Source organism: Hippocampus guttulatus, chromosome 17, assembly GCF_054856545.1.
Source record: "Hippocampus guttulatus isolate MCC_2025c chromosome 17, RoL_Hgut_1.0, whole genome shotgun sequence".
Classification (NCBI taxonomy): domain Eukaryota; kingdom Metazoa; phylum Chordata; class Actinopteri; order Syngnathiformes; family Syngnathidae; genus Hippocampus; species Hippocampus guttulatus.
The window spans coordinates 13,161,323-13,189,199 of record NC_141277.1 but is presented as its reverse complement, the minus strand read 5'-3'; the positions used below and the strand labels follow the sequence as shown (position 1 = coordinate 13,189,199).

The 27,877-nt window shown below is 40.3% G+C and overlaps 1 protein-coding gene across 1 annotated transcript in view; it reads left to right on the top strand.

The window, feature by feature from the left end:
* Nucleotides 1-27,877, top strand: part of slc27a6 (solute carrier family 27 member 6) — a 59,052-nt gene that overhangs the window by 7,672 nt on the left and 23,503 nt on the right. The window contains exons 3-4 of the mRNA XM_086135182.1: nt 4,025-4,183; nt 22,308-22,432. Of these exons, the coding sequence (XP_085991308.1) occupies nt 4,025-4,183; nt 22,308-22,432 (284 nt within the window). The remainder of the gene's footprint in view (nt 1-4,024; nt 4,184-22,307; nt 22,433-27,877) is intronic.

Sequence of the window (27,877 nt, the reverse complement as noted above, 5' to 3'; positions counted from 1 at the left end):
CATTTTCTTAAAAGCTCACCGAGCGCCTTAAAATCCGGTGCATCTTGTGTATGGTCATTACGGTAATATGTCGACCCCAAGATGGCTCCTTGCTGGAGACATGCTTACAATGTTATAACTTGCTGTTGGTTCAGTGAACTGTGTCACTGCTTTATTAAATAAGTATTTTGTTGCGGCTCTGAAAAAAGGAGAGCTGAGGTGTTGTTTTTTTTAAAACAGTCTCAACAAATGCAGGTACGTCTTTGTCCGTCTCCGTGCCTTCTCTTCTTCCATTCCACTCGAGAGGCGTTCATGGCCGCCTCCGAAAAATGTAAATGAATGATTACTTCATTGTAACGACAAAGAAAATCAAGCAAGGAAATCACAAAATAAATTCTGTAGGGGGAATATAGAATTTATTTTGTGATTTCCTCGCTCGATTTTCTGTTTTGATGCATTATGTTCAATTTTCGTAGTTTCATTTAAGTACAGTAATAGTTAGTTTACGTTTTTCAGAGGCGGTCATGAACGCCTCTCGAGTTGAACGGAAGGAGCGTAGCACCATCTAGTGGAGGTATTTTAGATTGCGCCTTATAATGCGATGTGCCCAATGTATGAAAAAAAATTACAAAATAGCCATTCATTGAAGGTGCGCCTCATAATCCAGTGCACCTTTTAGTGCGGAAAATACGGTAGATATCAATTGGAATAAGTCAAGATTAAAACTCATAACTGTACTGTGAAAACATTTGTAATATCGTATGCATTTAATACACTCACGACATTTGCATCCATTTTCTGAATCGCTTATCCTCAATAATAATACACATTTAATGTTCTTGGCCACTCCTCCAGGTTGAGTTATGAGATGCTGTAACACAGGGGTGTCCAAAGTCGGTCCTCAAGGGCCGCCGTCCTGCCTGTTTTCCAGCTCTCCCAGGAGCAACACACCTGATTCAAGCACTCATGATCGTTCTAATGCTGCTTCAGAGCTGGCTGATGAGCTGATCACCTGAATCAGGTGTGTTGCGGCCGGGAGAGCTGGAAAACAGGCAGGACAGTGGCCCTCCAGGCCCGGAGCTGGACATGCCTGCTGTAACATTTCCTGTTGAGCTCTGTGCGTAGCATTATTTTGGGTTAATTTTCTCTCCATACACTTATTAAATAGCCTACTAATTTGCTGATCAAAGTTGGAGACGCTCTGCTTTAACGCGTTTCCAACGAGACGCCGCTGAAGTGTCCTGAGTAACCCAAGCACTTTTAATTCAGGTCTGTCTTTAAAGATGACATCAGGTTAGCATAGCAATTAGCATGGCTTCTCCGTCTTTCCCTCTGTTAATTACTCCTCGTCATCCCTTCATGAAAACGATCCTGGTAAGAAGCGTAGTTTATTTGCGGCGATGGATGCGAGATGAAGGAGTCTGTGAATGCTGATTTAAGAGCTAAACAGCAATGTGTTTAGCAGACAGTATTAGCCAAAGAGTAGAAAGGTGCTAAGAAGGGGGTCGGCAACACGCGGCTCCAGAGCCGCATGCGGCTCTTTAGTGACATCTAGTGGCTCCCTGGAGCTTTATAAAAAAATGTTTGAAAATGGAAAAAGATTTTGATAGTAGGCTAATATCGCTCAAATAGATATAGATACATGTTGCAGTTCAAAAAGGAGAGCTGTGGTGTTGGTTTTTTAAAACGTACACTTTATTTATGCTTTTAACAGTCTCGACAAACACAGACATGTCTGTGTCCGACTCTGTGCCTTCTCTCTTCTTGTTCGACTCGAGAGGCGTTCAAAGACAGCCTCAGAAAAATGGAAATTAATGATCACTTCACTGACACTAAGAAAAGCGAAAATAATGCACCAAAACAAAAAAAAAATCAAGCGAGGAAATACAAAATAAATTCTAGGGGGGCGTTTGTGAATACACACCAAAGGAATGAATAACAAACAATTCCGAGACAGTCCAGTCTCCTACATACATCCAACACGTGTTTCCTTCATTGTTTGTTGTTTTATAGAAGGCTTTTATTTTTTTGTGGCTTCAGACATATTTGTTTTTTGTTTTTTTTTTGTCCTATATGGCTCTTTCAACATTTTGGGTTGCCGACCCCTGTGCTAAGTGAAAGCCCATTTACCATTTACTGGACAATAATCTCGCGATGCAGAATAAAAAAAAAAGAGAGAAAGAGAGAGACAGAGAGAGAAAGAAAAATACACATTGTTTGAAACGGCGGGTACCAAACGTAACTCCTGTATTGAATGATCCGATACAGATACATGCATTCTGTTACTGGATATATACTGTACTTTCATTTTTTAGGGGTTGAACAGTTCAAAATTCATATTTCCATGTATCCTGATAGGCGGCCCGGTAGTCTAGTGGTTAGCACGTCGGCTTCACAGTGTGGAAGTACCGGGTTCGATTCCAGCTCCGGCCTCCCTGTGTGGAGTTTGCATGTTCGCCCCGGGCCTGCGTGGGTTTTCTCCGGGTGCTCCGGTTTCCTCCCACATTCCAAAAACATGCGTGGCAGGCTGATTGAACACTCTAAATTGTCCCAAGGTGTGAGTGTGAGCGTGGATGGTTGTTTGTCTCTGTGTGCCCTGCGATTGGCTGGCAACCGATTCAGGGTGTCCCCCGCCTACTGCCCGGAGACAGCTGGGATAGGCTCCAGCACCCCCCGCGACCCTAGTGAGGATCAAGCGGTTCGGAAGAGGAATGAATGTATCCTTTACCTTATTTTTACAAGGAAATCCAATATGCAAGAATACAAATCAAGATATAACAACAACTACTGACAAGAAAAGATACTTTGAACAGACGTGGCGAGAAGCTAGGAGACAAAATGTCAATGACTTGGAGTCATGAGCAAGGCGAATAATCTGACAACCAATTGTTGGCGTGGCCAGGTTTATAAAGGCAATTGGATAATGCAGCAGATTAGTGACAGGTATGGCTCTGGAGGGAACGCCCTCCACTCCTGCCAGACACTTAAAAAACAAACAGGACAGGATCGTGGCACTTCTCTATATTTAGACACGTTCATACTGTATTTCTGTTCTTCCGTTAATGCATTCTATACCTTCAGCCCAAGGACGTCACTTATTTTTATAACTGTGTTGCATCAGTTTTATTTGCACTTTTAAGTTCTTCTCAGAAAGCATATTTTTAATCTTTTCCTCGAAACAGATTTTGCATGTTACCACTCTTTAGTTAACACACCAATTCCTCTGGAAATTTTGGACCGTAGTTGGTTTATGCGGTCAGTTATTAAACCAAAAAAATGGGTCAAATGATGTTGTTTTCCGAATATCACGTTGGAGTTTTTTTCCCTTGAAATGCATCAAAAGAGTGTTTCAGTTTCCCAAGTGCTTTCTGCTACCTTCTCCAGTCATCTTGATAAGATGACATCGGAACGTTGGATGGAATGTTTGATGAAGAATAACAGCACATTTCACACTCCATTCTTTTAGTCCTCTCAGAAGCCATCTTGTTTTGAAGAGGGGGTGTTCTATCAAATGAAAATGATCTACCTCCAACCCACTTGCTCGACTGTTTAACTAATGCTTCGCATGGCAGTTTTTACTCTGATGACTGGGCGGGGCAAGGAGACTGGTCGAGGCAAGCAGGTTCGACTTGCTTCAGTGGGGACCAGAATGTGTGTGTGTGTGTGTGGGGAGGGGGGTTAATTCAAATAATAAAACTGGCATTTAAAGGGTCAAAATCGTTTTAAAAAAAACTATTAGACGTTTGATAGTTTTCTGCAATTCTGAAACTGTTTAAGAGATTGATGAAAACAAAAAGTGAAAAAAAAATAGATGTTTGATGATTTGATAGCAGCTTCTGTGTGTACATTTTTACCACAAAGTTGTCCAAAGGGAGGTAAATTTGTGGAGGGCTCAAGTTCATGTAACGCAAGAAATTGGCACACTGGAACACACGTTAAGTTAACATAAACTCCAACAGGGCATAATTGCAGCGGTTGAATAAAAAAATAAAAAGTAAAGGTCACTCTGTCTTTTGTTTGTTTTTGTTGTTTTTTTCCCCCACAGGACTCCCTAAGGCAGCAGTGATCACTCACCTCCAAAGCTTGAAGGCAGCAGGAGGATGCTGGGCATTTGGGGTGACTGAAAAGGATGTAATATATATCTCTCTGCCACTTTACCACAGCGCAGCATCCCTGATTGGAATTGGAGGAACCATTGAGCTTGGTGAGTAGACGAGCGATAATATGCTCTTTTTAGGAGCTCAGGTATATGAATGATTTGACAATGGAAGGATGGATTCATATGTCATGGATTTGAGAGCAGGCAAGACAATATCATGCTCTTTGTTGCTGCGTTTAGAAACTAAAGACCATTTTCACCACATGATATGCACACAAAGGTTGTCAGAATAGTTCTCGCTACTGATGCATTTCCTCTTTGAAATTCAGGTACTTCGCGGCAGAGGTGTGAGGGATTAAAGTCATATGACTTGACTTGAGTCAGACTCGGGTTGCTATTTTTAGGACTTGCGACTTGCTTGCCCAGAACTTGGGAACGACTTGACTTCACTTGGGACTTGGCATCGAATCTACTCGACTTGGCTGAGGCTTGAATTACATGACTTGCCGAGGCCTCTTGTTTATAGTTTTAAATCTCTATTTTAACACGGTTTGCCTTTTTAAGAAGAAAAGCAAAAAAGAAAGAGGAAAAAAAGAGGGGTCTTGTTCATTCATGCCAACTTGGCAACCCAATCAGAATTACTTGTTGGAGTGAAGTGGCGACGTCAACCAAAAAATTGCGAGGATCGTTAATTTGAATTGATGGATTCACTTGCCGATGACGTTGGCAAAAACAAGATGGTGAAGTGCATGGTTTGCCTCTCATGGAATGAAGACACGACGTTGAACCAAAGAAGGAGAAGCTAACGTCACACTTAAGCTAACGAGACGAACATTGCTTTGGGACCCGTAAAAAATCTGTGATGGTGAACATTTAAGTAACATAAATATACAGTCGCAATGGTTAGTTTGGTTCAACTGTTGTGGTTCCCTTTGCATAGGCATGCAAATCCCCCACCCTTTATTTAAAAACGAGGTGAAGCGCTGTGCACTCTTACGCACCGAAAACATAAACGGCAACCGATGTTGATTGATTTGATGAAACCGTGAAAAAGACAATAGCAAGATACAACGTTTGAAACTTGAAGATAAAGGGCACAACACGTATGTTTCCCTTCATTCATCTGACGCATGTAAGATAGCTCTGTGAACCTTAAATGCTAGCGAGGGTATCTTGACAGTTCAGTTTACCAATGACTGGTCAAATACTTAACATCGGCTCTGCATTTAATTGAGAAGCCAATCAAGTGACAGGTTAGACATAATGGAAACTGTAACAGTGAAATTATACCATTAAAACAGCGATCGTTATTCAAGCCTCGATCCATAGAGTCTAGCAATAGAATACAATACAATACATGCTGATTTATATCGCGCTTTCACAACAGCGGCAGCTGTAACACAGCGCTGAACAAAACAGTTAACAAAGTAAAATAATAAACACAACACATAAGACCTCTGTTCACGAGCCTGTCCGCAATATTTGATGTGGCAGCGCGTCCATTTATTCACTCAACTTCAAGAAGTGACAACCTACAAAGTGAACAAAGTTAATGCCCATTTACACACGCTAAATAGATTTGGGGAAAAGATAGGTGGTTTTTAAATCTGATGATTAAACATGTTTACTCCCACTGTCCCGCATTCAGCATTTTTCAGTATTTATCACCACATTAACAGTGTGTTGTTATAACATGCATTCTTCTAAATAATTTAAGTGTAGACATTCATGTTTTTCATTTCATTTTCAAGATATACAAATGTTAATTTAATTTTTAGAGATACAGTGATCCCTCGCTATATCGCGCTTCATTTATTCCGGCTTCACTACATCACATATTTTTCCAAAGTACTGTACTGTATTCAGAAAAAAAAATGCAGAACGACTCAGAGGTTTTGTACCTGCCTGTACTGTATATGCAAGGGGCACTCATTCAAGGGGGATGATTGGTTCCTGGTGCAACGTCGACCAATGACAGCACGATGGATATATCTCGTGAGCTGATTGGCTGCACATCTTCGCAGCCCTACCCAGCGTGACGAGACACAAGGGAAGCCTCGTGTCTCGTCATGCTGTTGATTCTCTGTGTACTGTTGATTCTTCTGTTGTTTGTTATGTGTGCAGCGGGGGGGGGGGGGGCAATGATTGGGCTTGTATGAAAAACGCAGAACGTGTCTCTTCGCCTCCTCCTCATCAATACCGATTAATTGTCTTATCACAACACATTGGCTGCGCAGGGATAGCTGGCCAGGAGCTAGCTGGAGGCTCACGGCGGCTACACCGTCAGAGCACACCTTCGACGGCACTAACACAAGTCTCTTTGTCTTTCTCAGAAAGAAATGCTGATGAATGTTAAATCTTGAATTATAAAACCTTATACAGTAATTAAGTAAATATGCTGTAGTCTTTGTTCCAAATATGTAAAGTATAATCAATGTTGACATATTTTAAACATGGTGGTACCCATATATACTTACACAAAAATTCCTAGGGGGAGCAAACCCTCCTTAGCACCCTCCTTAGCGGTTTTTCACTTATTGTGGCAGGATCCCGGTCCCTGATAACCGTGATAAGTGAGGAATGACTGTAATGAACTTTTTTCTTATCACTCCAACATGTGACTGAGCAACAGTCCACATAAGACTTGCTTGACCCAAGTAATGACTTGCTTGAAATTTTGTGGCGACTCAACCTAACTCATGTGAATGTGAACCTAAGTTACTAACTCCCACCTCTGCTTCAAGATATAATTTCTCATACGTGATCAACGAGGCTTCCAAGCAGGCCATACCATTATGATCTGGGCCCGGTAACAACCACTGCTGGATGTTCATCTGTTGAGAATTTGTCACCGCGATGCCCTTGCTGAAATGCACGAGTACAGCATTACCATTCAATCACATTTTTTTTCCACCTAAGTCTGAGTCACTTGTTTTTAAACATCTGCGAATACGGAGCCCCAAGTCAAGAAAATGAGTGTGCATCCAGAATTGTCTGAAATGTCTTTTACTTTTTCATTTGAATAAAAGTAACCCGACATGCTTACATTTTGCCTGGCTGTAAGTTTAGTGTAGCGGCTTTTCAAAACCACAAAGGCACAAAATAAATAGCTGGGGCCTTCGCGAAATAGACTGGGTATGCCCTGGACTAGACAGCAGCCAGTAGAGAACATTCACAACTACGGACAAATTATAGTCTGCAATTCATCTGAAATGCAAGTTTTGGCAGGAATCCAGAGTACCCAGAGAAAACCCACACAAGCACAGAGAGAACATAACTCCACACAAGAGCGCTGGAGCCTGGATATAAACCCACAACTGCTGAACTGTATGACTGATGTCCAAACCGGTTGACCACCATGCCACGCATGATGCTAAAACATTATATTTAAGTATCTTGTATCAAAGAAAGTAACTAAAATCTAAAAAATAAAACTCAAAATTTTCAGTGGAGTAACAAACTAAAGTATAGTGCGACATTGTCGAAGTAAAACTTGAGAAAACTCCACGAGAGTTAACTTCACGTGCAGATACAAAAACTCATTTTCAGGATCGGGTGGAATATCAGTTCCATCCGAAAATTTCAGTTGTCTGATATTATGGGCCTCTTCGGATTTTTGTTTTGACTTATTTACGATCGCAATCGACCGGTAGCTCGCGGACTGATCCCAAGTCGATCACGAACGGTGTACAGGAAAAAAACAAAAACAAACATTTGTGTATCTCTGTGCATGTTAGTAATACACTTTTTGTGTTATTGCCCACTGCACCCTAATCATCACTTTCACAAAAAGTATTAAAAAATATATAATAAAGCAGGTCACCGTGAACCTACGGTGGTGTGTAACCTGCGTCACCGGAAGTTGTTAGCGCTCACTAGTCTGCAATTGCAGCTTGGGATCAGGCATGTTGCGATATAGCTTTTATTATTATTATTATGATTGTTATTCTCATACAGAATTTTTCATCTGCATTTCACCGATGATAGTTAACAGGCTGCAAAAGTGTGTCGCATGCCTCTGCGTCAGGTCTCCCACTAAGGTAGGCAGGAAATCCTTTTCACAAATTCATCAACTCTGTCTACTTTATTTTTCTGTTTCGTTCGTTATGGCTGTTGCTCATCATGGCATGTGTGTGCAAGTGCGTGCATATGCGCCCGTGCGAGGTCACGGGTCGATCGCGGGAGGTTGATTGATCGAAAAGTAGATCTTAGGTCAAAAAAAGTTTGGACACCGCTGACGAGCGAGATGACCTGGAAATATTTGGAGGAAAGGTTATTCAAATTCTACAAATGCTTTGGAAGCGTGACTCAATGCAACCTTTTATCCTGCCAATAGAATGAGTTACCCCTGGCCAAACTTGGGTGTGTGCCTGTGTGTGTGTGTGTGTGTGTGTGTGTATGTGCGTGTGCGCAGTCTATCACGTCCCTTCCATTCCAACAATCTTTAATTTCCACTTGACAACAAGAATCTCTTTTGTTGCTGTTCTCGGTCCTCTCTTCTGATGGGCCACAGACAAGAAGAATGTGTCCAATATCATACTGGCACCATTATATGGTCAAAACTGTGGCTTGCTAAACTGGGATGGAACTTGGTGTCTAACTCTATTTGACATTTGAAAATGTATTAGACACTGTCGCACTGCAGTGGAACGGAATGTTGTATTATCTCATCACAGAAGTATGCCAAAAGCTGCATGTCATTGTAACTTAATTACTCCGTGTACACACGGTCCTTGTTACATGTAAAGTTGCAATACAATACATCTTTATTTATATAGCGCACTTTCACAACAGCTGTAGCTGTAGCAAAGCGCTTTACAAAACAGTTAACATCCATCCATCCATTTTCCGAACCGCTTGATCCTGACTAGGGTCGCGGGGGGTGCTGGAGCCTATCCCAGCTGTCTTCGGGCAGTAGGCGGGGGACACCCTGAATCGGTTGCCAGCCAATCGCAGGGCACACAGACACGAACAACCATCCACGCTCACATTCACACCGTGGGGCAATTTTAGAGCGTTCAATCAGCCTGCCATGCATGTTTTTGGAATGTGGGAGGAAACCGGAGTACCCGGAGAAAACCCACGCAGGCCCGGGGAGAACATGCAAACTCCACACAGGGAGGCTGGAGCTGGAATTGAACCCGGTACCTCCGCACTGTGAAGTCGACGTGCTAACCACTGGACTACCGGGCCGCCAAAACAGTTAACATAAAATAACAAAATAATAAAAACAAAATAATATAACATCATATAAAACACAGACAGTCATTCAATCTTAACCACTTTTCCTGCATGAGCTTTGTTGTTTGAAGCAGTTCTAGATGAAAGAGGAGAGAATCAAAGTGTCCTTGCTCAAAATGTGCGCACGTCTGCTACAAGCTACCTTTGAAAGTAAACAACAAGAAGCTGTAGCGGCCATTTAGGAAAAAACGGATTAGTTTACTTCTCATGTCCCATGTAAATCCGTTTCAATTCCAAGCGGCAACTGTCAGTTACAAATACGGATCCACGCTACGCGCTGACGCGCCTCTCATCCTTGGCTCCACAAGCCATCCATCCAGCTACACCAACGCAGTCTATCCAACAGCGCCGACATCTCCGCTAAACAAAATAGGGCTGTAAAACATGCTGCCCATTACAGGCACAAAAAACATAAGTGCCCCCGGGGCTGTCCAGCGGCGACAGTCGAAAAACAAAAATCCTCCCAATTAAAATCAGTGCTGGTACATGCGTGCTGCCGAGAAGATGCAACCACCAAGCACAAATGCTTCTCCTTTAATGAATATCATGGCCAAAAACAGTCCACATCAGGTCCACACAAAGTAACAACAAACACCATGTGACAAAACAAAAACAACAACAACAAAAAAAGCTAAGGTCTTGAAGAACACTTGCAGACTGCTGCCAACTACGCCGCCATCTTGAATAGATGAACTTGTGTCCAGAATAAAAGTACTCTGTTTTAAAGTACAAAATCTTAAAATTAGTTTTCATTTCCATGCATGTAAATGCATTGAGATCAATTGCACATTTGGTTTCTGAAGCAAAACCTGACGAAAATGAGCAAGTGTTTTTAGGTCGTTAATTTGGTTTTGATGCCTTTGTTGCCAAAAGGTTAAATGGTGCAAACAGTTGACGCCTACCCATCGATTTTCTCAACTGCATGTTGTCATGAGTGGCGCAGGTTAGCTGGAGCCTATCCCAGCTAAATTTGGGCATACGCCTGAAAGTGCTTGCCAGCAGGGCACATAGCGAATAAACAAAAAAAAAACCTATTTACAGTCACATTTAAACAAGGACAATTTAGAGTTTATTAATTATAAATAATGTGTATGGTTATCAATCTATCAAAGCCAGAGACAGATAGTGACAGGCAGAACAATGAAATGTTCTTCCATTAAATCGCAGAAGATACAATAAACATTTGCCAATCATATCACAGAATGAGCCTGTCACGATGCATGGGTGGTGGTGGACCCCAAAAAGCAGGCACGAGGGAGGAGCAGGGTGAACTTGAAGAAGTGTATTGATAAAACACAGAAAACTAAATCCAAAACAAAGTCCTAAGAATGAAATGAATCCAAAGTAGCAAACAAAAACCATGACTTAAGCAAAACACTATCAATAACAGAAACATGACGAAAAACATGACCTAAACATGACAAACATACACGACAGCCACAAAGAAACAAACAATGACCCGACACCGAGTGGTCGTGCCGGGAGTCCTTTTAAAGCAATAATTGTATAACGACCAACAGGTGTGCAGCTGCAGGGAGAGCCCTACAGTGCCATCTGTTGGCCACAAACAGAATAATGACAAAGCCATAGTTTCCTGGCTATATCTTATCGAATGGAAAAATGGGTGCCTTGGCTGAATAAAGTTCGGGACACACTATATACAAACACAATTGGAAACGCCACAAAATAACATTTAAGTGAATTAGCACGATCGATTATGCAAAGTCAATATAAAGTCGACAAGCAGCGAGATCGCCTTTTTCAATGCTCGCCTTCAACCTGAAGGCTGCATGAAGGAGGCATTAATAACATGATTAATGTTATTTTTAATGTTAATGTCAAATTAATTTTGAAAATGTGAACTGTTAACGCTTCCATAAGGAAAACAATTAATAAATCATGAAGCGTCAAGGCTATTTTGCTGAGTTGAGGGGAAACTAAAAATAGGCAACCAGCCCCTGGGATTGGCAAAATCTGCTGATGAGCCAAAGCAATATTTAAACCGCAGCATTTAAAATACTCATGGCTTCCAGTCTGAACTTTTTTTTTTGAAAGCTTTACTCGCATTTTGTCTGGAGTGCTATTTCTGACATGACGATTTCATTGAAGCATGATCGAGTTCCTGCAAAAGCTAACTGGAATCACACTTCTGTGCTGCTACTGGACTGCGAGGGTATCTTTGGACCCTCTTCTGAAACTATTTATTTGTGCACAATGTGTTCATTCTGTTGCTGAAACATGCTTGTGTGGGCGATCTCGTGAATGCAGCAGGCTGTACAGTGAATTGTTCCAAAACCGTTCCTTGCCGACATTATCTGTATCCTTTTCCAAGAAAAGTTCAACGTACTTAAAACGGCGGAGGTCAACGTCCCGACTGATGTGATAAACCTTGGACAGGTTGTTGTCCTCTCATATTGAATTGATGATATATCTGGCCAGAGGTTAGCAGTGGCTAAAGTCAGCGCAGGCCAATGAAACTGCTTTGTTAAATATTTGGATTATTTAAATTCTGTGCTGTCACTGTTGACATGTGGTGGTTTGTTTAAACCACACAGATATAACCTTTCCGCCCCAACGGTTTTTCCGTGCAAGAGTAGAGTTTCAGATACTGCCTTTGTGGCCGCTTGAAGTGGGATGAATAATTGTTCTAAAATTGCAGTTAGAATGAGGTTTGAGAGGTGAGTGACAGAAAGAGAAAGAGAGCAGCACAGAGCTCGTGGACCTGAAAGTACAATTGCAGTGTGCTGGAAATCCCACCTACAAAGCTTCGGCAAATACTGTTCTCAGTTACCAAGCGCTTATTGAGTGTTGTGGAAAGGAAAGGCAGACATGCTTTTTTTGGAACATGTTGGAAGCATAATATGTTCAGAGACAGCAAGATTAATGAATAACACAAGAGTATTGTACAAATAGTGTACTATAACATGTACCCCCAACAATGATGATGTTCAAGCTACCTTAAGTTGATAGGACATTCAACTTTGATTAAAACTCATTCAGTACCAGCTATTTTCAGACCTTTTTTACCGTAAGTCTTGAAAAAAAATTGAGACAAAATTGAAATAAGGACGGTATATCCTCCAGCACCCCCCGCGACCCGAGTGAGGATTAAGCGGTTCGGAAAATGAATGAATGAATGAAATAAGGACCTGCGATTGAATGTGTGAATTTAGAAAAGACGTTAAAGATGTTTGTGTCTGACGCTGCAATTTAAATTGAAGGCAATACTGTAGCCTTAACATTTTTATCTGGAAATGTTGAGTGCCTTTTAAAGCGGAATCAACAACTACTGTTAACACGAGTGTAACTTGATGAATAACTGATCATCTGAATCAAATCTGTAGCACGTGGGAAACTTCGAAATCATGCATGAAAGCGGCCCTCGAGGACCGGCGTTTGAGACCCCTGGTTTACACTATGCGCAGTTGCAATACGAATGTCATTTTATCTGCACTATAAGGCGCTTCAGTGAATGGCCTATTTTAAAACTTTTTTCATGTTTAGGGTGCACCGCATTACAAGGCGCATCGAATAGGAGCAACAATAGTGGCTGAAGTTGCATTAGCCATCCACTAGATGGAGCTACGCTAAAAGAATACAGTCTGGCATTTATTCGATTTCCGTAGTAACGACCCTCAAAAGAAAACCGTAGTTATGATGTGGCCCATAACAAAAATGAGTTTGACATCCCTAATCTAAACAGTACCTTTATTCTAAAAAAAAAAAATCTGAAAAGCAATTTTGATGGCAAAAAGGTATTTGCAAATGTCTAGTTACAATGTCAAAATTTGCCCAAAATGTATGAACATTGTATTAAAATGGTTTGTGTGTGTGTTAACCATCTCGAGGAGCATTTTCTTTTTCTTCACGTGGTTGGATGGAAGCACACAATATGATACACACTATATTGTTCAACACTCCACTACCTATCCAAGATCTATTTTTCAAACGGCCACACACACACACACGCGCGCGCACACACATATGCACGCGCATTGCCATAACGGATCCTAATATATGAACGAAACAGAAAAATTAAGTACACACCTGTACAAGAGTTTGAGTTTGTGGAAAGGAAATCACCACCTACATTCGTGGTCGACCTGACACGCAGGCAGCAATGCACTTTGGCATGTTAAGCGCAGAAACATCACTATCGTTTTAAAATACTTCTCCTGGCGCTCCCGATTCCCCTTCTTTGACAATGCCATCGGTGAATTGCAGATGAAACAAACTTTGAATGAGAGGAAACAAAAAAATAGGTACATATTAACAGCTCTGATTGCAAGTTGTAATAGCAGACTGCTGACCACGAACAAGTTCCGGCGATGCAGGTCATGTGCCACCATAGGTTAAAGGTCATCTGTTTTTTTTTTGTATACATCTTTTGGGTGAAAGCGAAACGGATAGTGTACACTGCAGCCTATGCACCCTAACACAAAAATATATAATACACACACACACACACAATTTAGTTCTTTATGTCTTTGTCAGTCTTGATCAGATCCTTGTTACTGTCAAGTTGTTTTGCTTCTCGTAGCGATGTGTTTTATTTCCCAATGTTGTTACTTTGAATTTTCGTCATTTCAGAACTTTGTTAGTACTTTGGGTTTAGTCTTTACAGAGTACACCCCTGCTCGTGTTTTTGTTAATACATTTTGTTTGGTACACCGTGTTTCTCCTGCCTCCTTGCTTTTGGATTCTCTTCCACGCGAGTGTTTTTGTAAATACATTTTGTTCGGTACACCATCCTTCTCCTGCCTCCTTGCTTTTGGATCCTTTTCCAAGCACAACCATGACACATTCACTGAAATGGGGGATAGTCAGTGGTTCTCAGCCAGCCAGAATCATCCAGACGTCTGCTCCCTGCATAGCTTGGACAATATAGAACTAAAATTTATAAAGTACCATAAAATCTATATTGCTGCAAAGTCAGTGATTCTGATGCTGGGTCCACAACCTAATCCATGTTTTTCCAGATTTAAGTTAAGATGTTTACCCTTATATTTGTCTCAAATATGTAAAGTATTCATACTGTTTGCATATTTTAAACATGCTGGTCTAAAAATATATGAAACGTTCTCGTTGGGGGGGTCAAATCCTACCTCGCGGTTTTCAACTTTCGTGGGCGCTTTCTGATCCCCATTCACTGCAAAAAAAAGTGAGGAATTACTGTAAATTTGAAGTTACTAAAATTTAGCCTGGGAACAAGTTCTCTTTTATCAAGTTTCTCTGCTGCTCTCAGCCCATCCCCAAGGGAAATTGTTTGTTTTGTTTGTTTGTTTATTGAACATAAAACATGTACAGTAATAATTTGACAGAAAATAAGGTAAATAAAATAGTAAAAAGGAAAGAGAAATCAGTCATCATTCAACACAGTTATTATGTTCAAGGGAGTAGGAAGAAGTAGAGAACTTATCTAGTCATACCCCGTGTTATGTGTTTATATCTAATCATTTTTATATCAATCAGAAAAGAAAGAAAGTAAGAAGAAAGAAGTCTCCATTAAGGCTCATGCTTTACCCTTACCCGTGATATTTTTACAACTTTTGGTTTGTATCGGGATTTTATACATACACACCCTGGCACTCTTGTGTCAATTTTCTCCTGTATTCATAATGGATATTTCAATACCTTTCTCTATTTATCAACTTAGTTCTGATTTATCATTATATTTAATGTTTAGAATTTATCATTTTAACTCTGCTTGATGTAGGTTGTTTGTGCTATTTTTTTGAATTTGTTTTTGAACTCAGCAAGCGATTTACTCATTTTCAGGTCCGTTTCGAAATTATTCCACAGATTAACACCTTTGACAGATACACTTCTTTGCTTGATGTTTGTTCTTGTTTTGAGTTTTTGTTGTTGGTACCTCTTAAATCATAGCTGCTTTCTCGAATTTCGAAAAACTTCCGAATGTTTTGGCAGAGCAGGTTATTGTGTGCTTTGTACATTAATTGGGCGATTTTAAAGTCAACCAGGTCATAAAATTTCATCGTATTTAATTTGATAAATAGTGGATTTGTGGGTTCCATATATTTTGATCTATTAATAATTCGAATTGCTTTTTTTGTAGTTTTAGAATAGGGAGTGTGTTTGTTTTGCAGGCATTTCCCCATATTTCCACACAGTAGGTCATATATGGTAATAATAATGAAGTGTATAGTGTGTACCAAGATCTCTTATTTAGCACTTCCTTGGTTTTGTAGAGGATCCCTACGGTTTTGGCTATTTTTCTTTTTACGTTATCGATATGTGGCTTCCAACATAGTTTTGAGTCTATTACTAATCCGAGAAACTTGGTTTCATACGCTCTTTCTATCTCAATTGAGTTTACCATAATTTTAGCTTGGTGTTTGATTGGTCTTGTGCCAAAAGCAATTAACTTCGATTTTTTCAGGTTAAGTGACAATTTATTTCTGTCGAACCAGTTTTCGTTTTCTACGGTTGTCAGGAGCTGTTTCAGATTTATTCCAGAACAGTAGAAAGTTGTATCATCAGCAAATAGGACACATTTAAATTGTTTTGAGACCTTGCAGATATCATTTATATATAAGATGAATAGTTTTGGACCAAGCACTGACCCCTGAGGAACTCCATGAGTGATTTTCAGTTGATTCGTTTTTTTATTGTTGAGCTGCACGTACTGATATCTGTTTTCTAAATAACTTTTTATCCATTTATAAGCTACACCTCTCATGCCATATCTTTCTATTTTTTTCAATAATATACTGTGATCTATTGTGTCAAAAGCTTTTTTTTAGATCTAGGAAAACCCCAACAGTAAATTCTTTATTGTCTATATTAGTGGCTATTGCTTCCACAAACTCCATAACTGCCATTGAGGTGATCCGTTTTTCCCTGAAGCCATATTGATTCTCACTTAACAGTACATGTTTTTGTATAAAGCTATCAAGTCTGTGAGAAAATAGTTTTTCTAATATTTTTGAGAATTGTGGTAGGAGTGATATTGGTCTATAATTTGTAAACAGATGTCTTTCTCCACTTTTATAAAGTGGAATAACTTTAGCAATTTTCATTTTTGATGGAAAGATACCAGCTTTGAATGACAGGTTGCATATGTGCATGAAAGGTCGCACTACATATTCTATAATCAGTTTTATTATTGTCACATCAATATTAAAGCAATCAGTTGACTTTTTATTTTTAAAAGTTTTTACAATATTTGATACTTCGTCTTGTTTTACAGCAGTAAGGAACATCGTGGAGGAGTTTTTTTCTACGTATATATCTATTTCAAACAAGTTTGTTGGATCAGGAATTTGTTTTGCTAGGTTACTGCCGATGTTGACAAAGTACTCATTAAATTCAGTTGCTATTTCTGCAGTTTTTTCCAGAATAGTATTTTTGCCTTTGATAAAATACTCTGGATAATCCACTTTTTTAGGACTATTTCTGATTACTTGATTAAGTATTTTCCATATTTCTTGTGTGTTACTTTTATTCTGCTCTAATAGTGCATGATAATGATCTCTTTTACTGGTTCTTATAATATTTACTAGTTTATTTTTATAGGTCTTATATATTTTTTCTGCTTCTTTAGTTCTCAATTTTAAAAACAATTTATATAAATTGTTTTTCTTTTTACGTGCGTTTTCTATGCCTTTCGTTATCCATGGCTTACTTGGGTCTTTATACTTTTTGGAGACTTTAGTTAATGGAAAATGTTTATCATATAAGGAGATTATGGTAGACTGAAATACTTCAACCGCTGTATTTGGGTCTTCGTTTGAGTAGACCTCGGTCCAGTTTTGTTTTTCTAGGTCTTGCTTAAAAGCATCGATGGAGCGTTGGGTTCTTAGTCTTATTTCTGTTATGTGAGTTGTTGACTTAGCTTTTCTATCAAAATAATTATGAAAAACTGCAAAGACAGGTAGATGGTCACTTATATCATTAATGAGAAGTCCACATTCCATTTTATGATCAATCTTATTTATAAATATGTTATCTATTAATGTGGCCGTGTCAACTGTTATTCTGCTAGGTTTCCTGACTGTAAATTCCTCATTTATAGTCAGGATCAGCATCACAAAAGCAATTCAGGTCCCTATCTTTTGTAGCCTTGGTTGAAAAGCACGGTGAGGTAGTCGGACGGTTGCCCCAATGAGTCAGAGAGCCTCAGGAGAGGAGTGCCGTGGGGTACACGCATGCTCTCAGCGTCATTGTTATTTTGATAAACTGATTGCAACCCTGTGTGGCTTTCAACTCTGAAGAGATTGTCTTTCAGTGTCAACTGCCTGTATTTCTGCATGTTTCGATAACACTGCATACTTCCTTTGAACTTAGCCTTACCTCAGCCATTTCTTTCCCATCAGTGTGGGCTTATTCTACTCTATAAACACTACTATCTATGCTCTGATCCAAGGCACTGTTGCCATCTGCTGGCAATTGCACCTTCTTACAATCCTTTCCAAACGTGATACTCTGTGAGGAATTGCATTAATAATAATAATAATAATACATTTCATTAATAAGCGCCTTTCAAGACACTCAAGGACACTTTGCCCTTGTGCGCACAATGCATGAAAAATCAAAAATAATCGAGTTAATGTGTGGATGATGATACGAAAGGTAAAAATACAGTATGAGTTGCTACTCACAGCTCCAAGTTTCCTGAACGCAACTTACTTATAGCTAGCTGCTCTGCGATTGGCTATTACCAAGCAACATCCTGCCATCCCATTGGCTAAGAGGACCTTTCCTGTATGTGTCTATGGAGATAGATTGATCTGTGTCTATGCAGCATCCTCATCATTCGCCCCTCTGGCCATGAGGTGTTCCGACAGTTTTACGTAAATGTGAATCACCCAGAAAAAGTGTTCACCAGTTGGGCGATTGCTCCCTATGCTAATGTTTGCCTTAGACATTTTCGAAGGATTGTTAGAAGCCGACAAAAGCAAACGTCCTTTGATCAGTTCTTTACAAAACGCCAGGCAAAAACCACCTCTGAGACAGAACATGCACTAAAGAGGGCAAAAAAACGTTTCGGACACAGTTAAACGTTAACTCATTCAATCCGAGCCATTTTCACTGGAGCAACCCCCTCACTCCCAGCGTTTTACTGGATTTTGACTTATCTTGCAAGGCCCACAGAATATTTGGTTCTAATGCTATATAAACATGACCAAATACCAAAATGAAGTTTGGACTCTCTTCTTTCAGCAGAAAAAAAATGTTTCTTTTTCCATTCTTCAGTAATACAAAATGGCTAAGTTTCATGAAAATGGCGATTCCTGGGCAAAAAACTGAGAAAAAGAGCTTTTTGTAAAAGCATGCATTTCAAACACCTACTGGTGGCTTTTTTTTACATGATTTACAATGCAAACGGCTTATTCTCATTCACAGATTGCATCAGACCCTCCTCCTCTCTATGACGCAAAAAAAAAAAAAAGACAGACGTACAAGTACGTCTTTGGTAGGCAGGGCCTAATTTTAAAAATACGTACAAGTACGTCTTAAAGAGTTAAATTACTTTTTTTTCTGTATATCCTTTGTTTTTTTACATTATGCACAACTCTCATTTATTGTGCAATAGTCTAATTGCATTTTTATGCTTCATAAAACATTTATGTCTGAAATTGGGTCTTGGAACAGATTAGGGCATTTACATGGAAAATGTGTCTCAACTTATAAAATTTCTTCCAGAATCAATTAATTTCGTAAGTAGAGGTACCACTGTAAACCTGAGTCATGATGTTTCCCAAGAACCTTAGAAAATGTTACAATGCCTTGATGTTGTTAGGGTTTGGATGTGACCCCAATAGCACGACAACAGGCAGGTATAGTTGAAGCCAACACTTGGTGTAGTTTATTGAAAAGTCTTAGAAAAGTCACTCAAGAGGAAGCACGAAGAAGCCAAAGGGAAAATGTCCACAGGAAATGAAACCCTTACTCAGGGAGAAAACTGGGACTGACTTAAACGCTCAGGGGGGAGCACGAGGAGTCCACAAGGGAATGTCCACACATGGAACAAGAAAACTGTAGGTGATTCCAACAGAGCCCACTGGTGTGGTGACAGCACGTACTTGCACTGAGGAATGGTCTGTGTGTGTGAGTCAATTTATACCAGTCCAAACGAGCAGATTGGCAACAGGTGGGTGATGAGCTGATGAGTCTCAGGTGTGAGGTGCAGAGCACCCTGGCTGAGGAGGCTACCTGGCTGGCCCCTCCCTAACAGATGGAAGCATCATCGCACTGCAGCGACAGTTCATTAAACATCCAATTATCTAAAAATTCAACTGCAAACTACTATTTCATATAAGACCATTTCAAGATATTAGATATGGACTTGAGCAGCCACAATTGTAGAAATAACTTAACTGATTGTCTGTGGTCTGCCAGGGCGGGTCAAGATACAATGCACTTGATTTTTTTCTTTTTTTAAATATCTATATACTTAACTCGTGACGCAGTAGGACGTTTCTTCTTGAAAGGAGGGGCCGTAGGAGTGGGAGTGCATTCTAAACTTGGTTCGATATGGGTTTATTTTAAATGTGAAATTGTAACTTTACAGTATTACTTTTAATTGCTCTCATTATTATTTACATGACTATTGTTTTTATTGTCATCGACCCTTGGACGGCAAAATATACGATCAACCTGTGTATCTATTTGGAGCCTTTCAAATGCATTTCATACAAGGTAATAAGTCATGGTTCCCAGCAAATACATCAGCTTTGTGGTTAACTATACAAGCCTAAATTTCACATTAAATAAGTACGAAACCGAGATCATTGTTTCAGTATGGATACTTTTTGTCATTTTTGTGTCTGTGGTTTATCATGAGCTTTTTATTTTGCATAATACGTGTCTTGGCTCCCCAGGTTGGAAAACACAGATTTTATAATTACTCTTCTTAATAAAAGTTAATATTTTTAAATAAGTCTTATATTATGCACTTAAATTAAGATGTGTCATAATTCATATCCAATATGAATAGATTAACGATTATGTGAATTATTACTCTCTACGTATTGATAATTATTTGTGAATGAGCTCATCTGATGCATAAATTTCAATTTTGTCATCTCATCATTCACAGGACAGTTTTCATCTTTTTGACTATAAAAACCACCACAGTGGATTTTCAATGAAACGAACAAGATGTACTTTCATTGCAGACTTTCATCTTTAATTTGAGGGGATTTACAGTACAACCAAATCAGGTGTTATTGTCGGAATCATAAAAAATAGTCAATAAATATGCCTTTCAGTTTGTACGACGGGGGGCTGGCTAGCTGCAACTGGCATCGATTTTCCTTGAATATTAACAAAACACTTCATTTATGAATTTTGCGATCTCCAGCCAGCTGTAATTGCCATGTTCGTTTTGTTAACCTGACGTGTTGGATATAAAAAGATTCGGTAGCGATCGCTTGCAATGCTTGACGCTAGCAAATAGAAATCCCATGGAGATGGTTAACGCTATGACGTTCATCTTGCCTTCTTACAAGTTGAAATAGGTTCAAGTTTTTAATTTTTAACAATTTTTTAATGACAACTTTGAAAAAAAAATCAGTTTCAGCTTTCATTTCAACCTTTGCCGAAACTGTCAGTGTCAAGGCTGCGAACCACCTCCTCCCGCCCCCCACGCCGCTACCATTAAAGCAATGTGTGCCTATTGATGGTGCCATCTCCGACAAGCGGGCGAACGTGTTATCACCCAGCTGGGATGCATTGCCTCGGGGGGTGGCAAGGGGTTGGAGCACAGCTTAAGAAATCAAAAAAAGATATTGCTTCAACAAAAAAAGTTATTGTGAACACAACACTTAGATAAAGTATGCGAGAGAGTCAATTGACTGGCGATGATGCGCAGCCAATCAGCTCTCGGGATAAATCCACTCGTGCTCTCATTTGTCAATGTCGTGCCAGGAACCAATCATGCGTCTTGTTTGAGTGGCCATGTAAAAAGCCTCTGAGTCACATGAGTTCTTTGTTCAGCGGGCAGGGAACCTTTCTCGTGTGCATCAACATGAAACAACGCGGCTTTCCGCAATATGGCTGCCAACATGGCTGTGTTTTATTTATTTATTTTAAAATTACTATTGGGGAAGAAAACGCAAAACACTGAAGCCACAAAACTCAAAGCGGTGAGGAATCACTGTAGAGTGAAGCCCTTAGCAGCCCGACTAAGCAGCAATGTGCCTATGTCCGACACCACCGATATTTTAAACACACTCATTATTTTATACTGAGACAAGACAAGAATGATATTGAGTCACTTTTATCACCACAGTATTATGAATATTGTGACCCCACGAATGTGCGTTCGTGTGTGTGTGTATGTGTGTGTAAAATTGATTTAGTTATTAATTTTGGGCTCCCCATTCAATGGCAAACACTCCACTTTGTTTTGCTCATCAATTTGTTTGTCTCACCAGCCCTGAAACCTCATTGCACGTCACTGTGCCTCACAGTTCTGTGGTTGGGGATTCAAAGCTGGACTCCAACCTTTCTGCGTGTTTGTAGTTTGCGTGTTCTTCCCATCCTTGCGTGGTTTATCCTCAGGTACTCCAGCTTCCTCCCACATTTGCGTGTCGGGTTCACTGAAGTTTAAATATTCCACAGTTGCGAATATTTGTCTGTTTAAGTGACCTGCGATTGGCTGTTGGCCAGTCCAGTGTGTAGCCGACCTTTTGCCCAAAGTCAGCCAGGAAAGGCTCCAGCTCATCTATGACACTAATGAGGACATAGAAAATGGATAATTACAATACACAAATTGTAGATTTCATCAAACAAAACCATTGTGAGACCACAAACACCATTCTCGTGTTTTGCTGGTTCTGTCCTTTGAACAACAAACAAGACGTCTCCCTAATAACAATTGCGAGCCTTGAGTTGGTTTTAATTTCTTAAGACTTATTAAGGGTTAATTTAGAGGGCAACAAAGTTTAAACTGTGATATAGAGGGAGATTACAGTGCAACTATTTTTGTCCTCTTGAATTTAATGTTGTTGGTTTGTCACAGGTGCAACATGCATCCTCAAGAAGAAGTTCTCAGCCTCACAGTTCTGGAATGACTGTCGCAAACATAACGTGACAGTTTTCCAGTATATTGGTGAATTGTGCCGATATCTCTGCAACCAGCCCAAGGTAACACTGCCTGTTATTTAACTGTGTGTGTGTTGATAAATATAGATTGGTATTCTATTTTCTATCTTCTGCATCCTCAGTGAAAATTGATATATCTGTCTCAAGAAAAAGTCTTTCGAACAGCCATTCCGGGGAACCGTCCCAAATGTTTCTTGTGCTCTCCAACACCTCCAACGCCAACACTCTTATTGTTTTACAAACTAGTTCTGATGTTTGATAGCAGCCGAGCCAATATGCTTAGCTAATTTAGTCAAAGACAACCCAGTCAAACATACATACCTATGAGAAAACGTCTTCTGCGAACACCATAAGGAAGTGGCTACTTCACAGCCAGTCAGTCATGCTGGCTTCTCCGTAGAACTATTTACGGCATCTACTCTCAAACCCACAATATCCTCTAGATTTATTTAGAATGTTTTTTAAAAGGAAATTGAACCCCCCCCCCCTCAAATCTTTTGGTGGCACATCCCCAAAAATGAGTTTCTGTCATCGATTTAATTTCACATCATTAATAGTAATTTTAAACAGGAGCTGCCAGGATTTGTTCAACACTAATTGTTCAGTGTCAGCACTCCAGTATATATCTTAAAAGCAAGAAACATATTGAGGGTCAAGGATCGTATCATATTTGGTCACATTTTGCAACAATTAATTCTTTTATCTAGATTTTCCATCGTCTGTGACAGTTGTCTAGTCCAAAATCACCGAGTCGTGAATCACACTATGCTCTGTGAACCAAAGAAAACCGTCTTTTGTTGCCTTTGTTTGCTCCTCCCACAGTGGACACATAGATATGCACGTACGCGTAATATGATGGCAGAGCGCCTTATTGATGCAAGACTGAAAGTCCTCTTTGTCCACTGCCCCTCTGTTATTTTGTTGAGTGGGTGAAAGCTTGGCCATGCCACTGTGCTCATTTGTCGTCGTCAGAATATCAGTAATTAGGAAACCAACAGTTTACACACATGAATTACACCCATCAAAGGACATACTCACGCAGTGAGTCCTTATTACTGCATATATAAAACCTTGACTAGTCGACTGGGAACCCTGATTCTATTATTCTCCCTTTTATTCAAGGGCCTGATATTCAAAATGCAAATGTTAATTAAAGCTATAACTGATAAGACACTAATTTGTTGGTCACATATCTAGCTTCATATGAGGAAACTCAGTCGACGGTGATGGTTGGACCGCTTGTCCTCATTAAGGTGGGGTGTCAGCTGCAGTCTATCTCAGCTATCCTTGGGTGAAAGACTGGATAGACTCGACTGGTCCAGCTTCTTACAGGACACATATTATTATTTGATTACAGTACATTTGATTGCCAAAAGTATTATCTTACCTATCTTAACTCACTTTTAACATCCCATTGTTATTCCATAACTCTTACCAGCTTTTTTTCCCAGTTTGCCAGTTTGTCCTCAGGCCGGAGGGACGTGACCTGAACACCCTTAATGCCTCGGCTGCGCCTAGAAATTCTGTCCATCAAGGTTATGAACAAAATTGGTGACAAAGGGCAACCTTGGTGGAAACCAACCCTCAGTGGAAACGATTCCGACTTACTGCCGGCAATGCAAATAAAACTCTGACATTGGTGGTATAGGGACCGAACAGCCTGGATCAGGGGGTTCGGTAGCCCATACTCCCGAAGCACCTCCCACAGAACTCCCCAAGGGAGGTACCCACCCTTTGTAGCAATAACACCCTTCTAGGAAGGCCTTCAACCCTCATCGATGGTCGCGAGCTGTGGGTCGTGACCGAAAGAACGAGATCCCGGATACAAGCGGCCGAAATGAGTTTTCTTCGCAGGGTGTCCAGGCTCTCCCTTAGAGATAAGGTGAGAAGCTCGGTCATCCGGGAGGGGCTCAGAGTCGAACCGCTTCTCCTCCACATCGAGAGGAGCCAGATGAGGTGGCTTGGGCATCTGATTCGGATGCCTCCTGAACGGGCTCCCTGGTGAGGTGTTCCGGGCATGTCCCACTGGGAGGAGACCCAGAGGTCGACCCAGGACACGCTGGAGAGACTATGTCACCCAGCTGGCCTGGGAATGCCTCGGGATCCCCCGGGGAGAGCTGGAAGAAGTAGCTAGGGAGAGGGAAGTCTGGGCTTCCCTGTTAAAGATGCTGCCCCCGCGACCCGGCCCCGGATAAGCGGTAGAGGATGAATGGATGGATGGATGGGAAGGCCTTCTGCAAAGTTCAGTGGTGTATTTATGGGATTTTTAAAAAAATAATTCACCCTGAGGTCATTTGAGAGATCACATGCTGATGTCAGACGAGAAAGTCTGTCTCTCAGTGTCCACTCTAATTAAGACCAAAGGTGTTCTATCGGTCATGGTCAGGACTCTGCATGGCAGTCAAGTTTATCAACACTAATCTCTAATATCCATGTCTTTATGGACAGTTCTTTTGACATGATTCCGTTCTGTTTAGTCCCCAGTGAGTGGCAGTGGTGTTACGGTCTTTCCTGCTGCACACTTGTTCCTCATTTGAACACAGACGATTTAAGGACATCTCGGATGGCTGTCGAATAATACACCATGCTTATGCAATTAGTTCAAGTGCAGTTTTCTAGACGTTTCAGATATTGCTCCATATTCTCGTTCTTGGTTCTCCGTTTTTCCATAAGTAGTTTGCTTGTGTTTGCTATTACTCTGTTTTTGTATTTTCGTGATTGGGCATCTCGTCCTTTGTTGACAAGCTATTTTCGTTGCAATTTCCCTTGCCTTCTGCAAGTGCTTTTGGTTTCTCTCACTTGTTTGCCGGTATGCCTACCAGCGTCACTTTTTGTACTTTGCCGCTTTTGCGCCATTCTTCCTGTAAAAGATATTTTTTTTTGTGCTGTCAGTTTAGCGCGTTATTATCGGCATTAATTTAAATCAATTTTAATGTGATAAAAAAATTTTATCGCGAGATTAATGCGGAAACACGTCACAGCGGATGTTACGTTGCTCTATATATAAACCAGAAACAAAACAACAAGCGCACTGCACAGGTCCACGCCCATGTCTGTTTTGCCAGCCATGGCAGCGCGAGACACCGAAAAGGCTAAGGTACACCAAGTGGGAGAAGACACTGTTTTGGGAGAGAAATAAGAGACTAGGTTGATGAGCCTCTGGTGAATAAAGAGCAGGTAGCCTGTTGAGTACGTTGTATGCTACTGACACGATTGTTACTTGTTTGGAACTATTTTGTGTGGAAGGTTACCGTGTTCCGTGTCCATATAAATAAAGGGGGTGGAGCTTCCCTGTATTCATCTGACAGTGAGGGTGTGCTGAGGCACGTCGAGAGTTCAGCGGTGTAGTGGTAGCGACCACACTGAAAATAAGAAAACGTCTCCAGTGTTGTGCCTCTAACCAAGTGTTGTCATTCTAAATGATGTCTACACAAAACCATAGAGAGATGTCCGCACAAGAAGGACCAACAGAATCAACATAGCCTGACTGCTGTGTTCAAAGTAAACTTGAGAAAAACGAAGTATGCAACCATGGCTTAAATCCACTGTAGGCTGAGTAGTAGTTTACCTTAGATGTGCACTTTATAATTTTATATTGCTCCGTTTTGATTCCCTAAAAAGAGCTGTTGTGTGACTAAATATTTTTTTCTCTGTTGTTGATGGACAGTAATATTATGCGAGAGATTATGCGTGAATAACTGCTCCAAGTAAAAAATGTTCATGTAAAATTGAATATCGAAATTGTTGTTTCAGTACAGTAAACATCCTCTAGTACGGACTTGTGTTTGCGCTGTCCTATCTGTCCTGATAACAGAAATTCCTCATTTGGGAAATTAGCATGGTACATGTCCTTTATGAACCTGCAAGTATGTTGACAAAATGCACGTGTAACAACACAATCAATAAAATGGAAAGATATACTGTTTAGATAACAAAAACTGCAATCCAGGTGTATCAAAAAAAATGACAACAGTACAATATGTACAGTATTTTAATGTTTATTTTTTTCTGTCTTGGGGAAAAAAATCTATTTTGGATTGTTTTGTTGGATGCATTCTTTGGTTTATGACAATGTTTGCCTGCGTGTCATACAGTTTTCTTGCTAGTTGCAAGTAACTGTCCCGTTGATCACCGATGTCTGGTGATTCTTGTGCATACTGAAGTATTTTTGTTGCCATTTGCATTGCTTCCTTGCTGGATGGTGGCTTGTCATCAGTAGTTGAATCAATGCCTTTTAAGTTTCGTAGATTTGCATATTTCCGACTCCAAGTGTCTCCTGGATGTTTTTTACATTTCAGTCGCTCCGCTACAATCATTACAGTTCTTCTACGTTTCGATGCCATGATCTACACGACGTAAGTGAATAAAGTTAAAATCATTCACAATTACAGTAAAACGCACGCCAATAAAAACTCACTTACACTTCGTTGTTTCGAATCTGATGATCCAAAAACGCGAAGTGAAAACGTGTCTCCTGTCGTCTTTCCGTCGCATCGGAAAGACGACAGGAGACACGTGTCGCGTTGCGTGTATTTCAACTCCCGTGGCATTACGCCTCCATCCGGGTTACGGCTAGTGGAATTTCTGCTTACGTAACATGTAATATCGTAGTCAAAATGTTAATGCATAGATTTTTATGACAGGTGAAGGATATTCCTTTTCATAGAATTCTGGGGATGGGAATATTTACTGTAAATATTTGCATTTTGCACATAGAAAACTGACATGTTGATGAGAGCATTAAAACGGGGAAAAATAGGACAAAAAAATATCAATGGAAATTTAGTAACGATAAAAAATGTGTGAGTAATCACAGTTAATTATGAGTTAATTATGACAGTTGTGTTTTTAATCACAATTAAATATTTTAATCGTTTGACAGCACAAATTTTTTTGTGCCTTTGTCTGAGTCATTGGTTTTGGAGTCCGATTCTGTTCCAGAACCTTCTGGAACCGTGACATCTTTGAACACTGGTGTACAGTCACATCGGAAAAGGAGCGGGCCATCCCCTAACACGGGTCGGCAACCTAAAATTTTGAAAGAGCCATATTGGATAAAAAAAAAACAAAAGACAAATATGTCTGGAGCAGCAAAAAATTAAAAGCCTTATCATGAACTCAACACATGCTGTAGTATCTGTATTCGCGATATTAGCCTGCTATCAACATGACTAAGTTGGCCTGCAAATACACAAGCATTCATGATTAAATGTTTTTTTTCCCCCTGCAGTTCATCCTGTTGAGCAGGGATGCCCAAACTTTTTTGACGGAAGATCTACTTTTCGATCAACCCGTTACCGCACACGCAAGCATACGCATACACTTACACACACATGCCGTAATGAGCAACAGCCATAACAGCCGCTAAGATGAACGAGTAGTACCCTCGATGAATTGTACAAGAAAGGCTGGTTTTTTTTGTTTGTTTGTTTGTTTTTTTACAAGAGCCCCCTGACTGGCATGCCACGCTGCAAATAGAAATGTGTG